The 16,640-nt window shown below is 41.4% G+C and overlaps 1 protein-coding gene across 3 annotated transcripts; it reads left to right on the top strand.

The window, feature by feature from the left end:
- Positions 1–322: 322 nt before the first annotated feature.
- Positions 323–15,601, top strand: LOC144003096 (actin nucleation-promoting factor WASL-like). 3 transcript variants are annotated; one of them, XM_077498921.1, is made up of 11 exons: positions 324–772; positions 7,614–7,748; positions 7,817–7,903; positions 8,373–8,469; positions 9,495–9,518; positions 10,781–10,964; positions 11,078–11,120; positions 11,928–12,081; positions 12,756–13,282; positions 13,361–13,469; positions 14,462–15,601. In XM_077498921.1, exons 1-11 carry the CDS (start codon positions 668–670, stop codon positions 14,521–14,523), a joined length of 1,527 nt encoding a protein of 508 aa, XP_077355047.1. In that variant the 5' UTR covers positions 324–667; the 3' UTR covers positions 14,524–15,601. The 3 variants fall into 3 exon arrangements, with proteins under 3 accessions (XP_077355048.1, XP_077355047.1, XP_077355049.1); XM_077498922.1 differs by lacking the exon at positions 9,495–9,518 and having other exon boundaries at positions 323–772; XM_077498923.1 differs by lacking the exons at positions 324–772; positions 7,614–7,748; positions 7,817–7,903; positions 8,373–8,469; positions 9,495–9,518 and adding an exon at positions 9,525–10,622.
- Positions 15,602–16,640: the final 1,039 nt, after the last annotated feature.

Raw genomic sequence — 16,640 nt, 5'->3', positions numbered from 1 at the left:
AACTCTCTTTCAAAAGTGCTTTTGGATTTGCATTAATTGCAGCCCAAAGTCCTTCAAGTAGCTCACACTATTATGCTGGCAACATGCACCTTGTGTCTTACCTCCTCCCATTCTGCACTGCACACATTCCTGTCATAAAAGCCAGGGGCGGACAGGACCGTACCACACACGCACCGAAGAGGATATCGTCACCGATGCTATTTTGTGTATAATTATAAAGCTACCGAGCTTCAAGTGTGATATAATCATATTTCATTGTAAAATTATATTGTTAAAGTGTGTTTTGTGTCTTACTGATTTATTTTTGAGTGCGTGGGACGTAACCGTAGGAAGACGTCAGACCCCTCCCCCCATTCCACAAGAATGTACTCGTCCTGACACTGCCATGTTGGATGGACCTGGCTGCGGGCGCTAAGGCAGCCGGACTTCCCAGGAAAGTTTTTTTTTGTCATTTTCCGCTCTGTTTTTGAGCCTTTTTCGCACATAAAACGAGATCTGGCGTCTTCTTCTTCAACGCGTCTGGCATCACTATCGCGTGAAAGCGACTTTAGACTGACTCGAGAGCGGCAATCGGACGGAGGAAGACCACGAATGACCCGGGGATTGTTTATGGATCTTTCCGGACTGAGTTTACCTTCTTAGAGTAAACGTTATCGTTTGGTTAACAATGAGTGGACCTCATAAGCAGCAACGGCAAACAAATGTCGGTTCCATACTCCTGACGCCTCAAGAGAACGACTACCTTTTTAACCACCTTGGCAGGAAATGCATCGTAAGTTTTCCTCAAAGCCTTTTTTCAATTATAACCTGCACTATGTTGTCTTATTTGCGCCACGCTTCCTGTTTAACAACGCTCGTTTGAAGTTACTGTTCCTTTTTCTTTTCCTATGGGAGCAGGGGAGGGTTGTTTTGACAGCCCGAGCGGCGACGTCGAACCTCGCTCGGGACGCTCGCAGTGCCTCGCACTGAGTTGTAATCCAGTTTTCTTTAGGCCTCAAAGTTGGCGCTTGACACACCTGAAGTCACCCAGGAAAATGTTTCTTTCTCATTTAGCGCCGACGCAACTGAGCTGACATGGCGAGAATGGCGTCCCGTGCTCAGTTTGCTGCTAAGTCAATCAACAGCTTGCAAAAAAAGAGGTTTGTGTGCCGGTATTATATAATGTTAGCCGAACTTGGTTGTTTTCAGGAAGCGTGTCCACTGAAGGAATGTGCCGACAAGGCTTGGCAGGAGACAACGCTGACTAGTGAGAACTCATCTGGGCCCCCACCTTCACCCCCCCCTCACAAAAAAAAAAAAAAAAGTCTTGCTCTATCAGTCACATTCTAAAGTTACAGTAAAACAAATCATTTTTAAGTCTCTACTCAACACTTAATTTATCCAGTTTGTCTCCCAGTTACTGTACCACTATCAGTTTACAAGCAGTGCAGTGATCCATCTCAATTTTAAGTTATAGTAAACTCCATTATCTGTGAGTGATGGGGACCAAGCCCCACTTAAAAGTAGGTACTATACCAGGGTTTTTCCTGTGTACAAAAAACAGAGGCGGACACCTCCAGCCTGAGCCACTGATATCGCTCAACACAGCACTCCAGCTGTGTTGATTGAGCTTGGCAGCAGCACATTTTAACTGCAGTTGCAGTGTTGCGCCATTATAGACGCTATAATCAACAGCAGTGCACCGGAAAGACCTATAGCAACAACCAAAGAAAAAACAGATCATGGAGCAACCGTTGCACATGTCCATTTCCTGGTTGTGAGGCAGAGGTGGCACACGCCAGCCATCGCCAAAGTCATAAAAACACGGTATATACAATAAACATAATAGTTGGGGATAGACCGATTATCGGCGCTGATATTAATTAAGCATTTTGACGAAAATCCGCATCGGCCATTTTGAAGAATCATATGGATGATAATACATCCAATTTAAAAAAAAAAAAAAAAGACTTAACTTCAAGGAACTAATTTAGATTTATTTATTTCATTATTTTATTTTTTATTTAAATGTTCAGAGGTGCTGCTGACCCTGGGAACTCTCTGCACCTTCTGTTTTTGTTTGAAATTAAAACTAAGATAAGTAAAAAAAAAAATTATACTTCAGATATTTTGAATTTTTTGAATACTTTATTTAGTGTAGAAAACAATTGTTTGTTTTTATTTAAGTTTTGAAAACATGCTGGGACATCACGGAACTTGTTAAATTTTAAAAACAAAGATGTCTATAGACTAAGATGAAGGAAAAAAAAAAAAAAGCTCCAATATTTTATGAACCTTAAAATTTGCTCAATAAACATATGCTTCAAAATTAAAAAAAAAAAAAAATTAAGAGCTGGAATTTGCATTTTTTTTCTAAATTTGATGCCAATATTTTCCCCTTTTAATGAAAATGCATATCTGCTCCAAAAATCGATTATCAGTGTCCTTGAATACTAATAATCGGTTTCGGTATCGGCCCTGAAAAAAACAAATTGGTCTATCTCTAGTGTTTTACAACAACACTGAACTATATTTACAATTTAATATGTACTAGTGGATGAATTTTTAATGATTGTAGTTATAAAAAAAAAAAAAAAAAAGGCAACTTTGTTTGATATACTTTCCCATTTCTACTCCCTGATCTTAAAATGGCTGTGGGAGGGCGGCCGATAATGGTATAGGTCACCGCCGCGAGTGCCACTACCTTAAAATAAGACAGGTATTGGCACCAATACCGATACCTGGTATCAATAGTCAGTAGTCACCCATTATCATCAGGATGATATGACCTCTGCCTGGTTTTGAGCCAGGAAAAACATAATGCGTCTGCTCCGACGTTACCATCCGGACACGAAACTAAGAGCAGGTGTCTCATGAGCCATTTCAGCCGTGTGGAGGTTAACGCGGTCGACATTTTCTTAACCCACTTGAAATTATTCTCTGTAACATGGATAATGAGCTCCTTCCTCTTGGGCGGCGAGCACCAAACTTCTTGAAGCCGGCCGCTCGCCTTAGTGTTTAGACTGAGGCACCACATAACTGAAATGCCTTGTTTTACAGGCTTCATTGAAGTCAAATGTGAGTCAAGACATTTAGAAACATGTTGCTGTATGTTAAAATATCAATAATGTTGTTAGGTGGGTGAATCTCATGCCACGTTCAAAGAAAAGTTTGTTTTTTGAACGTCTGGTTAAAATTATCTTCACAATTGCAAAACGTAATGACAGTACTTTGCATCGATGCATGCTCAAATATGAGTATTTGTGCTTAAAACATTAAATCAGTTGATCCCTAGTTTATACTGTATTGGAATTGACTGCCTCAAGATAACAAGGGACTGTTTTGGTGAAAATGAAGCTCCTCAACTCAACAGCAGTTCCATGGCACCATGATGACACCCGAAGGTGCCAAAGTAATACTGTAATTTTGCTTCCTGTTACTGCTTATCAGAAAGGTTTTCTTAAAAATAATAATAATAAATTTGTTTGGTGAACCACTTTCACTGTTCACAAATTTAATTTTTAGACCACTATGAGTACAACTAATATGTGGTTTGTTGAATATTTGCCTCTACTCTTTATATTTAGTTTGTTTTTAGCCCATTTTGTGGTAACTGCTAATTTGGTTAAGATGGATATGTCACACTTTTCTGTTTTTAGCCCATTTTACAGTAATTTGTTTAAAAATGGCGCTGTCAAAATTATTGGTGCTACAGCAGTGATTCCCAAACTGTATATGCACATTTACATCATAAGGCTCTCACCTAAAACAAAAATATCACAGAAAGTACATACAATATACTGAAATAGTAACGATGTCATCATCTATTGATTCACAAATCTTTTGTCTTCGTGGAATGTGGGTCTGTTTAGTTGAAAACAAAGCTTTTGTATGAATGGCAGGTGAATATGCCAGGTAGATTGTAGTTTCTTCCTTCTAGTGAGAGAAGCGTTTGATTGTTTAGCCTGTCAGTATATCTTTCTATCATAAATATATGAACTAAAATACATTATTTGTGATCAATTAAAACATTGGCCAATTTCCCATGGCACAGTGTTTGGGAATGACTGATCTGGAATGTCAAAGTTTTCGAAAATTACCTTCGATAAAAAAGGTTTAAAAGTGTCTTCCTGGTGCATCAGCCACGCTATTGTGTTGTACTGTGCTTGTCGTGTCATGCTCTGACTTTGACGTGGCCTCATCTGAGATTGTTTCCTCAAAGTATTCATTGATTCCTGAAAGTGAAGTGTACTACGATTGAGGAAGTTTTTTTTTTTGTTTTGTTTTTTTGTTGCTCACCTGACAGCAGTGAGCTACCTCTGTTGCAGTTCCTGCCTCGTGACCCCCGACAGACGTGCATGTGCTTGTTTTGTCTTCTGTCCTTTTCCATGAGCACACAGGTTTTCTGGGGTGTGCCGTAGGTTGACGTAGGCCCGCTCAGAAATGCCACAACGACATTCCTCGGGCGCTGCTTTGCCGATTGTGTCACTCGGCATGACACGGGGGTTTTGGGAGCATTCCTTACAATCCTACTCGATCTGTGCATGCAGGGAGAGAGTATTGTGTCTCTGACATTGTGAGTCTCCTTAACAATATCATTAAAATGGCCGTCAGTGGTTTAATGATTTTCTTATGTAGTATCTTTTGTTGACTTTGGTTTCTTGGATTTGTCTGGATATATCCTTGCATCTTGATTGTATTCCTGGTTGACTGTGCAAAATAGGTCAAGTGTGGTTTCATTGCTTAGTCAGTGCAAAAAAAAAAAAAAAAGAGGAACACAATTTCACTGCTTTGACTCATGCACGTGCAGAGATGCTCATTGGTATTCCTTCGCTTCTTACCGCCAGCATTAGCAGTACGGCCGGACTCGGAAAAACATGGCAGACGTCCAGTGTGCGCGTGCGCGTGTGCGCAGACTGCTTGATCAGCAATCCCCATCATACAGGAAGTCCTGTGGTCAGTCCCCCTTTGGTGATTTTTGCTGGAGAAGTGGAACAGGATTCCACTCAATATTGCCCTATCTTCTTCCTGCCTGCCCCCATTAAAAAATAAAAAAAAGACAAACTAATTATAACTGCAGTTATTATCTACTTCTGTGTCCTGCACAAATGAGGTCAAACTTTCTTGTCTCCTTGTACTGGAGGATAGAAATGAAAAATTGCCGTCATTGGTTTGAACAAAAGAAGCCAGCGAGCGCGTGTAGCTTCACTTCCTGCCATCTTTGACCCTGTCAGGAACTATCAGCACTCGTTGGACAGATGAAACCTCGGGCTCTTAAGTCCTGACGTCATTTAAAATGCCTTAAAATAGCCTCCTTTTTACGCTCTTGTACTCACTGCTGCCAAGAGAATCAGGTTTAAGTATATTATTTAGGAATTGCTAAAAGTGGCGTTTCTGAAGATGTTTTGTAATGGGGTATGTAAACAAATCAGCAAGAATAAATTGGTGTTTATGAACCATACTCATTACTCAGTATTTGTTCGGTGCTTGGTAATTTAGCTGATTCACTCATGCTGACCATGATGTAATGTCTGTGGCTGTGCTGCTATAGCTTGCGTCTCATTTCCTTGTGCGCAGTCATGCATGGACTCCCATCATGCAATTCAACTGTTATTATGGCAAATTAATGCTTCAAAATGATATCATGAGCAGTACGTGTTGTCACGTCTGTCAATATTTGACTAAAACAGGAATCAATGTTTGTGTTCCTTATAAGCTGTTCTAGTCAGTAGTCACAAGATAAGATGACACTTCATGGAAGTGGCCTTCATGGAAGAAAACACCCCCATCCTTGACCTGTTATTCCAAATTTGAATGAGGCATGCTGTGAATTACATCATCTCAGCATGTGTTTACGAGTTTTCAAGAACTTTATTTACTTACACATTATTTACAAAATAAATGCAAATTACAAATATTAAACAAGCAAACATGACACACAAGAAAAGGTTTATAGTCATTTAAAACGTGCAAAAATGTATTAGTCCAGTGTTTTTACCAGGGCTGAGCAAAATTGAGAATGACCCCTAAATTCCAATTCGCAACCATCCTGAAAATGTACCGGGCGTCAGAAATTCCCAATGGCCACACTGCCCCCAACTACTAAAACATCATTTACTATGAAATAAAGATAGAATGCTAAGCTTTCCTACATCAAGGAAAATTATATTTAATGTTCGTGTCTGTACTTCCAATGGGGAGGGCAAAAAAATGTACGTGTCATTCCCATTGATAGGTGATGAGAATTTCTTCGAATTGCTGTGAATTCAATTCCTCATCCTGTCATTCAAATTCAATTCAACATCCTGTGGGGTAGAGTCAAATCAAATTCAAATTCATTCAGTTAAAATGTTATTAATAAATGGGATGAAATCAACATTTTTCATATATAATATGTTTTATTAATTGTGAATGAATTATTTTCTTTTATTAGGAATCATTATTTTCTTTTGTTACTTATTATTACATCTGTCCATTGTCTGAACTGCTTATCCTCACGCGGGTCGCGGGCATGCTGGTAGGCGGGGTACACCCTGAACTGGTCGCCAGCCAATCACAGGGCATACATAGACGAACAACCATACATTCGCCCAGACACAATCACACCTACGGACAATTTGTAGTGGTCAGTCGGCCTACCACCATGCATATGTTTGGTTTGGAACGTGGAAAGAAAACTGAGCACCCTGAGTAAACCCACACAGGCACGTGGAGACCATACAAAGGAGGCCGGGGCCGGAAACAAACCCTGCACCTCAGAACTGCGAGGCGGACGTGCTAATCAGTGCGCTGCCGCGCCACCCTACTTATATTACAGCTATCTTTTATTTTTTTGTTTTACTAAATGGTGTCGTGCTTTCGGTGATGCAGTGACGAGTTCTGCTGATGTGCTGTGTTGTCGTCATCCTCAAACTGAATGTTTGTTCAATCATTGACATTGCATCATCAAAGCAAGCGATTTTCAACACTCAAGATTGGTGAATAATTTGTAAAGTAAAAAAATAAATAATAGGGATGTTACCAATCACACTTTTTTGGGATCTGAGTCACTCAATTTTGAGTTCGGCCGATTCCGAGTCCTGATCCGATACCTCAGCATTTTATTAACTTATTTGCTCCCAATAACTTATAAATATGTTTAATGTTTTTAACTTTTTAAGTGTCCCAAAGATGTATTTATACGTTTTTTTTTTGTTTGTTTGTTTTTGTTTTTTTTATGCTAGAGCATACAGAAGGCTTTAAAGCAGCCTCTCAACTGCAAAGAACGGTTGCAGAAATGGTAGTTATTACACAAGCGGCCAGCAGGTGGCAGTAGTGCAACGGAGATCAACCAGGGCCATGTTGAAAAAAAGCTCAATTACAATTCTAAATAGGTTTGTGAAAATTGATTAAACATAGCTATATTCTAATGATAATTGCTGCAAAACGGAAACATGTAGAAATATACTTTTTTTTTTCCTGATGAAAGAAGAGACTTTAATCTTTCTTTTGATAGGTTCCATGTTTTTTATAGCAATAGAACACAATATTCTGTGGGCCTTGTGAACGGGATTGCTTCTGTGAAAATGGCTGGGAGCGAATGAGTTAAAGATTTAAAAAAAAAAAAGTTTATTTATTTCCCTTCCCCCATGTAGACGTTGTCCTCGGCAGTGGTCCAAGTGTTCATCGCAGACCGGAACGCCACCTGGACCAAGAGATGTTGCGGCGTGGCCTGTCTGATCAAGGACAACCCACAGCGGTCCTATTTCATCCGAGTCTTTGACATCAAGGTATGCACGTGCGTCACGGTTGCGCGTCTGCAGCACATCAGACACCTAACGAAGTTGTCTTATAACAGGATGGTAAGTTGCTGTTTGAACAGGAGCTGTACAACAACTTTAACGTAAACCCCTCCAGATCATACTTCATCACATTTGCTGGAGACGTGAGTTGACTTTCACCTTCTTTTCTTTTTTCACAAACTTTTACTTGGGGTTCCCAAACTTTACATCCCCACTTTAGTCTTTGCCGTTTTTGCCTCACATTGTCCAAATAATCCATGAAACAAAATCGGAAAAGGGAAGTTTAAAGTGACTTTTAGGACACCCTGTATATAGTTGGGGGAAAAAACCCTGAGAACAATGTTCTAACTTCTGATTTGCCTACCTTGACATTTTGACCCAATTTATCTGTGATGCAACAGCAGACCATGAGGTATGTGGCACAGTAAATTGTGGTGATAAGGGACTCTACACTTGTGTGCATTGTGCACATCATCAAAATCAAATTTGGACATTAATGCACTCATTGTACAGTCATCTGTGTTGTATGATTTGAAATGAAAAGGACTTGTGCCCTTGCTTTGTTTTTGTGTTCATCCTAATGTTTTTCCCATCCTCACCCAAAACCTTCAGTCGAGCCAAGTGGGCCTGAACTTTGCGAGTGAGGAGGAGGCCAAGCGGTTCCGAGGTCACCTGGGAGAGCTCCTGGGCAAAAGGCAAAGGAAAACTGGTACTAAGTTCCTTATTGCACCTCACACATCACAAATGGCACGCTTCGCATTCCTATCTTGGGTTTTAACTTTCTATGTTTATGAATCAGCTCAATCAATTGCAAAGTGCTTTTGAAGATTTTAACATCTAAATGTGTTATTTTCCCAGCATGTAATCGCACAGCAAAATACTACACATTCATCCCCATCTTCATTCTAGCAGCAGCTCATTAAATGTACTTAGTGTACATGTGGGTGTCAGAATTATGTTGTCATGGTGAATGCTTACAAGACCTGTGATCTATAATAGATACTCTATTTTGTATGTAATTTAGTTGTTTTAGTCATAATTCTGTTTAATTTTTAAAATTTTTGTTTTAAATTTAGTTTTTAACTGTTGTACAGCGTCCCTGGGGGTCTTGAAAGGCACTTCCAAATGTAATTTTTTATTTTTATTATTATTATTATTATTATTATTATTATTATTATTATTATTATTATTATTAATTCCTTGCTGGGTAAAAAAAATCATTGAGAAGGACCTTGAAAAAAATAATCACATGACATTGCAATCACAATTTTTTTGGGGGAAAAATAGCAATTAGATTATTTTCCATAATCATTCAGCCCTAATGGTGCCAGCATGTAACGTGGCTGTAACAAATACTTGATTTTAGGAACCTTTCATTTTTACTAACATGTTTAATAACAACATATTAAAATGTGTCATAGAGTGTCCCACACACTTTTAAATGGATCCTTCACTTCCCTCTTCAAGCTTTTTGCTCTTTGCTCACAAGGCTTCTTTCCTCTGTTCTCTGGAAAACATACCATATTACAGCAGAATCTTTTCATTCAGTTATCTTTTCTTGGAATTTTCCCACACTTTCTATAATAATAAGTGTGTGTGTTCAGGACCTCGCTCACTATCTCTCCCAACTTCGCCAAGTCCTTCGTTTTCACCACCTCTCTTCTTCGTCCGTCTGCCTTCGCGTCTCGCCACTGAGCGCAACGTTGTAACTATTTGATTTGTCTGTGTTCACAGAGAAGAGACGCGAGCCTCCAAATGGTACGTTGTCCACTATTTCCTGTCATCACAACACATACAAGCAGTGACATTTTTCACTGTTTGATATTTTTAGGTAACTTGATTTTCGCCCCAGTCGTCGTAATTTGCATCTTCTCTGTCCTTTTACGTTCTCCTGACCTTCGTCATGTTTTCCTGAACGAAGCATTAATCTGAGATTAGGCAGGCATGAAGAGTTACATAAAACCCATTGCTAAATCCTCAAATAATATGCCGGGATTAGAGCCCCGAGTATGTGTGGTTTGAGGGGGAAAGGGAGGAGAAACCAGTGAAAGTGGGCGGAGAAATGACAGCGGCGAGCCAATGCCGGCGTGATAATCTTAACGGTGTGCCCCGCTGCGATGGAAAGTCGGTTGGAAAAGGGGTCCAAATGTGTGTAGATGGACAATAACAGCAGGGAGTACAGCTGCCCGATGGAGGACTTGTCCAAACAAACGGGATGCGCGTCCCCTCAGCTCAGACAGTACACCAGCCCGCTCTCCCAGATGTCTGAACAGGGCATTAAGGTCTAAATCCAAGTTGGCTTCCTACACGGACGTGTTGTGGCTCTTGTCTTTTGGAAACCTTTTTAGACAAGGCAGAGTTGAGTTTTTTTTGTTTGTTTTTTTTCCTCCCCCAAGAGATGATCCTCACCTGGATGTGATGCGTCCACCAGAAACCAATCCTCATTTCTGACTTGAGTAAATGGTCTCTCTCTGGAGTCGGTGCAGGTTTTCCCCGGGGTCTCCCTCGCAGCAATGATGTTCTGCACCACCTTCTTATCGGCTCCCTCGGAGGACCTTGGGTGCGAAAGCGGCGACGGGGCGGGAGACGGCGTCGGGGGCTTGGGCCCAGCGAGCTGCTTGTCCACCTTGCACTGCTTGGTCCTCCCCCGGGACGAACTGTACCCGAATCTCTCGGAGCCGTCCTCCGGCCAAGTGCGCGCTTGCAGCTTTATCGGCGACATGCTGCTGGACATGAGGGCGGGCGAGTGCCGTGATAGAGACAGCGGGGGGATTTGGGACAGGGTGAGGAGGAGACGGAGTCGCTCCGCGTCGCCCTTACCGAGCAAAACGCCAAAAAGTCCCGGTAGTGACAGTGTGAAAGGTATGTGTTGTGCTGGTGGTTTGCCTTACTGATCCAGTTTCCAAAAAAATAGCCATGGTTAACGAAAGCCTGCTCCAAAGTCACCTAGCAAGCCGTGGGCAAGGGAATCAATAATGCGCTTCCAAAAAAATAACGCTGCCTCTCAATGTTTCTTCCAGGCCCAGCGCTGCCAATGGCCACTGTGGACATCAAGAACCCCGAGATCAGCATGGGGCACCGTTTCCACAGCAACTCTCAGGTGAACAACATCATGCACTCCACATTCACCAAAAGGGAGAAGAAGGGCAAAGGCAAGAAGAAGAGGCTGACCAAGGCCGACATCGGCACGCCAAGCAATTTCCAGTGAGTCACCGGGCTCCATTTGTTTCTTGAGTTTTACACTTGGATACAAAAACAACGTGTCAGAAGGTGTCACCTGTGGTTTTGTTGACTCAAGCCTTTCTGCTTTGGTGCAGGCACATTGGGCACGTAGGATGGGACCCAAACACAGGCTTTGACGTAAGTAAAGGATTAAAAAAAAAGAAAAAACAATAACAATGTAACTTTGCCGTGTATAAATAAAGATGATGAATGCGTGACACTCCACATGCTTTTTAAATCAAGCCCCGGTCGTTTCACTAAGTGTCACTCAGACTTACAAATGATTGAAATTAACCATTGGCTCCAAAATATTAATCTTCGCTGCACGCCATGCGGTTACACAAGGAGATTTTGGGAGACACGGCAACCTGTGTTTGCATAATCCCTGGAATTGTTCCCAAAACGCATCCCCAGTATGAGCGTTGGCATTGCCAGGCTGTTATTCAGATGATTTCATTTCATTTCAAGACAATGCTTTCACGGCCTTGAAATTGATTAGGAATGGATGATGTTGTTCAAATGAATTGTTGGTTTACAGAAGTGGATTGACACAAAATAATGCACAATTTTAGTTGAAGGAAAATTCATTGTTAACCATGCTTTTATTTAAACAGTACGCTACAAATATGAGCACTAGATGGCAGCAGTGAGCTTTACAACAAGCAGAAGAAAGTGAACAGTTCTTGGAAAAAAAAATGCTTGCTTTTAGCAGTTTATTGCCATCCACAGTTGAAGTTAAATGTAGAACTAAGAGAATTCCATGTGTATTTAATTAAACTGCATAACTTATGATAGTCGACCAGCTTAATGCTAACGCACAATGCAAAACAACATAGATGGGCTGTCGAAACTAGCATCACTGTTGCGGTAGTCACATAATGCAGCAGCCAGACGTTATAATAACACTCACATGGTTAACCGTTCTGTTTGGTTTTGTCCATACAGTTAAATAACTTGGACCCTGAGCTGAAGAACCTCTTTGACATGTGCGGCATCTCCGAGGCTCAGCTCAAGGACAAAGAGACCTCCAAGGTCATCTATGACTTTATTGAGAAGAAGGGAGGAGTGGAAGCAGTCAAAAATGAGCTTCGGCGACAAGGTGGGTCACAAGACGGTGCGGTGTATGTGTGTGTGTCGCAATAAAAATGAAAACTGACACGGGCATTCACTTTTAAGACGGCGACGTAACCGCTGTGGTGGGTTTATCCTTTGGGCCTCCCAGGTGCAGTGGTACGTTTCCATGCATGGTCTGCTGTGACATACCACTCATGTCAGTTCAGATCAGCACAGGATTTTTCATTAAAAAAAATAGAAATGTTCAAACGCAAAGGCAGACATCTCCATTTTTTCTGCATTCAGTGCAATTTAGTTTTTGGATTCCCCCCTGTTTAAGCTATTAAACAGGCTAATTTGAAAATGTTTTTCAAAGAAGTCTTGTCATTTGTCAACTCCAACTATTCCACAAAACTATAAAATTGCACAAAAATTATTAAGTGCTCTGCTTTGTAAAGTTTGAGTTTGTGAAACGTTTGCTGGTTCCCATCAGGCTGGAAAAAAAAAACGCACAGAAGATGTTGGGTAACAATGAAATGAAACATAATGAGTGAATGCTGCCCTTGAGTGGTGTGGCGGTGTAACTGCATGGTGCCTCAAAAAAAAAAAAAAAAAAAAATCCTGTTTATCCTGCCAACCATATTTTTTTTTACTGAGTACCTGGAGAAAAATCTCCTGAATACACAGATTGAATTTTTTTTTTTTGTTCTGCATCTCCAGCTCCCCCACCCCCTCCATCCCGAGGCGGCCCTCCTCCCCCTCCCCCTCACCATGGGTCAGCCCCGCCACCACCACCCCCTGCCCGCGGGCGAGGCACCCCGCCGCCCCCTCCGCCCTCCCGAGCCCCTGTCTCCACACCGCGGCCGCCGCCTCCGTCCCGGCCGGGCATGACCGCTCCACCGCCGCCTCCTCCGCCCAGCCGAGGCTCCCTGCCCCCGCCCCCGCCTCCGGCCCACGCCTCGGCGCCGGGGCCGCCCCCGACTCCACCTCCGACATCCTCTATTCCTTCCGCTGGGGGAGCGCCGCCTCCTCCTCCTCCACCCCCTCCGGGACCCCCGCCGGCATCTTTTGAGGCCAACGGAGTTGTGGATGGCGGCCTGCCGCTCGCCGGCAACAAGTCGGCCTTGCTGAGTCAGATCCGCGAAGGCACTCATCTGAAGAAAGTGGAGCGCAAAGACCAGCCCGCATCCAACACCGGGCGAGACGCGCTTCTGGACCAAATCCGACAAGGAATCCAACTCAAACCTGTGAGTTCTTCCTATGACGCTAAAATGTGAGCCAACTGCTCTTGGTCAGACCTTTGAAACCTGCTTCTTCATCCTCAGAGGGACGAAACAAATGACTCGCCTCCTTCCTCCCTGGCGCCCTCAGCTGGCATCGTGGGGGCGTTGATGGAGGTCATGCAGAAGAGGAGCAAGGCCATTCATTCTTCAGGTAACTTTTAAGTTTCTGTCAAAATGCATGGCGGTTACTTGAAGGGATGAGTACCTTTTGCATTTGAACCGGCTCGGTACCTGGGAATCGATACCGGTACTGAACGGTGCAAATTTTGGTACTTTTGTTCTGTAGTTTGTGCTATTAAATGTTAATTTATTTAAAGAGATTGCACCACAGTATTTTAAGCCCTTCAAAAGTTAACTGTAGCCATATAATGTTTAAATCTTACCTTTTGACACCATGGCAATTGTGTGTGATTGCTGCGCCCCCGGCAAGCCAACTGCAGTCTGCTGTTGTAGCTCTGTGTTTGAGCACAGGAGAGAGGAAAGGAGGAGGAAAAAATAAAATAAACCTGTGCTGGTTTCGAACCAGTGAGGTGCTACTTTTGTCATTATCCCATGGAGGTCTCAGAGAAAACGTGCGTGTGTTTAGTCCACAGGGGCGGTGCAGGGTGGTGGATCCGCACTTTATGATGTCATAAAGTGGGTTTGTTTTCTCGGGTTGGGAGGGGCAAGTGCTTGGAGAGCAGAATCACCTAGAATTTCTCATAGAGGTGTGAATGGAACAAAACACCCACTGTGGTCATGTTTGGTGAGGAATTAGCCTTTTAACATGGCTAAAAGCTCCAAAAGGTTTATTTTTGACGTTGCTGTCCCTTTAACAATAAACTCTAGATAAACCCACACAATGGGGTACATGGGACTTGTATAATCTCAACTCAACTCAAGTTTATTTATATAGCGCTTTCAAACAGCCTGAGCTGTCACAAAGCGTGGGCTCCACTGTATACAAATAAATGTTGGGAGTGATATTTATTTTTATTTTGTCCTCATTAGCATATTTGTAATTGGATTAATCGGTCCACACCAAAACATTACCGTCTTCGGTACCCAGCCCTAGGTACTTGGTGTTTCACTGTTCTTACATTTCCCACAATTCCATAGTGTCCAGTCTTGTCTGCCTCACTCAAGTCAGCTTTTCTTTCACAGATGAGGACGACGATGATGAAGATGATGAGGACTTTGAAGATGAGGATGAATGGGATGACTAGGGATTCTTTTTTTTTTTTTTTTTTTTTTTTTTTTTTTCCCCGTATTCCCTCCCATACCTTTGGATGATTGACGCAAAAATTCTTTTCTTACTTAAAAGACAACTCTTTAATTTCAAATCACAAAAATGTAAATTTTCAATCAATTTGCTGTATATTTTTTGTTGCCTTCATGCTTTTTTTTTGTATTAATCTGTGCAATACCTCATTTAATCTGTCGGACGTTGTCGTGTCATATGTGTTTGTTTGCATGACGTCTGTCTCTTTTTCCGCTTCTTCGGCTCGTTTCCGCCTCTCGTCAGACCATCTGTCACTTGTCGCTTGTCATTGCACATTCCCGCCATCCTGTCACTCTCCCGCTTGTCCTCGTCTTCCCAAAATAACGTGCAATTTTGACATCAAGCTGTCATTGATCTTCTTGACAGTTATCGTAGGCGAGTTGCCACAAATCCGCTTCTTAAGTCTTCAGTGGGTGGGAGGGAGAGAAAGGAAAAGAAATATTTTCATACCCTAATTGCGGTTTATTTTTGCTTACTCTAATGATTCTAGTTTAGCAGTGATTTTCTTAAACAACAAATTAATTTGGGTTATTTTAGCTTGAGCTGCTGTCCTCTGTAAAATGTGCTCCAGATGTGAGTCTTGGTTATATTTTTTGTTTTGCACAGAAAGAGGAGACTCGCTGCATGTTACAGGTCTGTCTCACATGAAAAGAGGAAGAATGTGGTTGCAAGCAGTTGTATCGACGGTTATCGAGCTGTGTACATTTGCTTCGAACGCGGCATCGATAACAGATGTAGACTCCATCACATAAACTGACACTTATAATAAAATTTATTTTAATAAGTGATATTTTGTGACACGGTCATGCCATGATTATCTCAAACCATTTGACATAAAACTTTTTTTTTTAACCTACTGTATTAAAACATGACACTACAAGTGGATTTTTCACTCACTAAAGAATCTTTTTTTTTTTCTTCATCTTTTTCTATTTTACAATATAAAGCAGAGTTTTGACTATTTGTTGGAATTGGGTCTATGATCATGTAAAATTTGAGGAATAAAGACATGTTTAGTTTTACACCTCCTGATGCTTATATTTACTAGTAACAAAATGAATGACTTTTCTATGACCATTATTGGATATTAATTTGTGTTTATAAGAAGACTTGTGGTGCAGTGGTAAGTTTTCCCACACATTCAAAATCAGGCTGCAATTAATTTAGCAAACTTTTATATGCTTTATTGTTGATTGACTTGCCTTTTTTATACAAGTAGTATCTAATGCTAAAAGTATCAGGAATTTATTTTGGTATAGATTTCCATACATACCTACATAGGGAATAATGATTTGCAGCTAATTTAGCTTAATTGTGAGAATGCTGAAGCATTCCCACATATGATATTGTGATTTTCATTCTCCACACTTTTTTGCCACGTAACAACTCCCACATAATACTTCCAATTTTCACTGTTCAAACTTCAGCTAGCTTCAAAAATTCACGCCTCTCGGGGTATATATTGTCTGATTCCACATTACTTAGAGTATTTACACAAATGTTTAATAACATTTCCCCATTCATTTTCAATGTACAGTATCACTTTCCATGCCCACTTCCATGCATATAACTTATCATTACAAGGTGTCTGATACTGCTCGGTGGCACAGTTGCTAAAGTGCATTGTCCAGTAACGAGGAGGTAATTTCATAATATATCTCAGTTTACTTCATAAGCATTCCACATGCATTCAAATCTTAGTATTCAGCTTTCAGCATTCCCACGCAATTTCTCCAGAAATTACATTATTGTACATTGTACTATTGTACATACTGCTGACATGTTTTGCCTTATGTGCTTGTTTTTAAACTAAGTTTGGACATTTTCTATTCTAAAGTGTCTTTTTAGTTGTAACTTCTTAATTCACGCCGCACAGTATGAAGAGAACTCATTGTTCCATGTTTTGGACCTGCCATTGTTTACTCAAGAGTGTCAATAACAACAGTATAAATTCTATGTGCCGTTTTATTTTTAGCTCATGGCCCCTGTATCACATCTCAGCTGTGGAACTTCTGAGCGGGATTAGAGCAAAGGTATGTCACTTTCCGCTTACTCTGGACA

The sequence above is a fragment of the Festucalex cinctus genome, chromosome 16 (genome assembly GCF_051991245.1).
Source record: "Festucalex cinctus isolate MCC-2025b chromosome 16, RoL_Fcin_1.0, whole genome shotgun sequence".
NCBI classification, from domain to species: Eukaryota; Metazoa; Chordata; class Actinopteri; order Syngnathiformes; family Syngnathidae; genus Festucalex; species Festucalex cinctus.
The sequence above is the reverse complement of the archived record's forward strand: the minus strand, read 5'-3'. Positions and strand labels throughout refer to the sequence as shown.

Bases quoted from the DNA above. Each gene is read 5' to 3' on its own strand.
- LOC144003096 (XM_077498921.1), top strand. From the start codon at position 668: ATGAGTGGACCTCATAAGCAGCAACGGCAAACAAATGTCGGTTCCATA. The intron at 773-7,613 runs GTAAGTTTTCCT...TCCCCCATGTAG, and splicing joins ACCTTGGCAGGAAATGCATC to ACGTTGTCCTCGGCAGTGGT. The intron at 11,121-11,927 runs GTAAGTAAAGGA...TTGTCCATACAG, and splicing joins ACCCAAACACAGGCTTTGAC to TTAAATAACTTGGACCCTGA.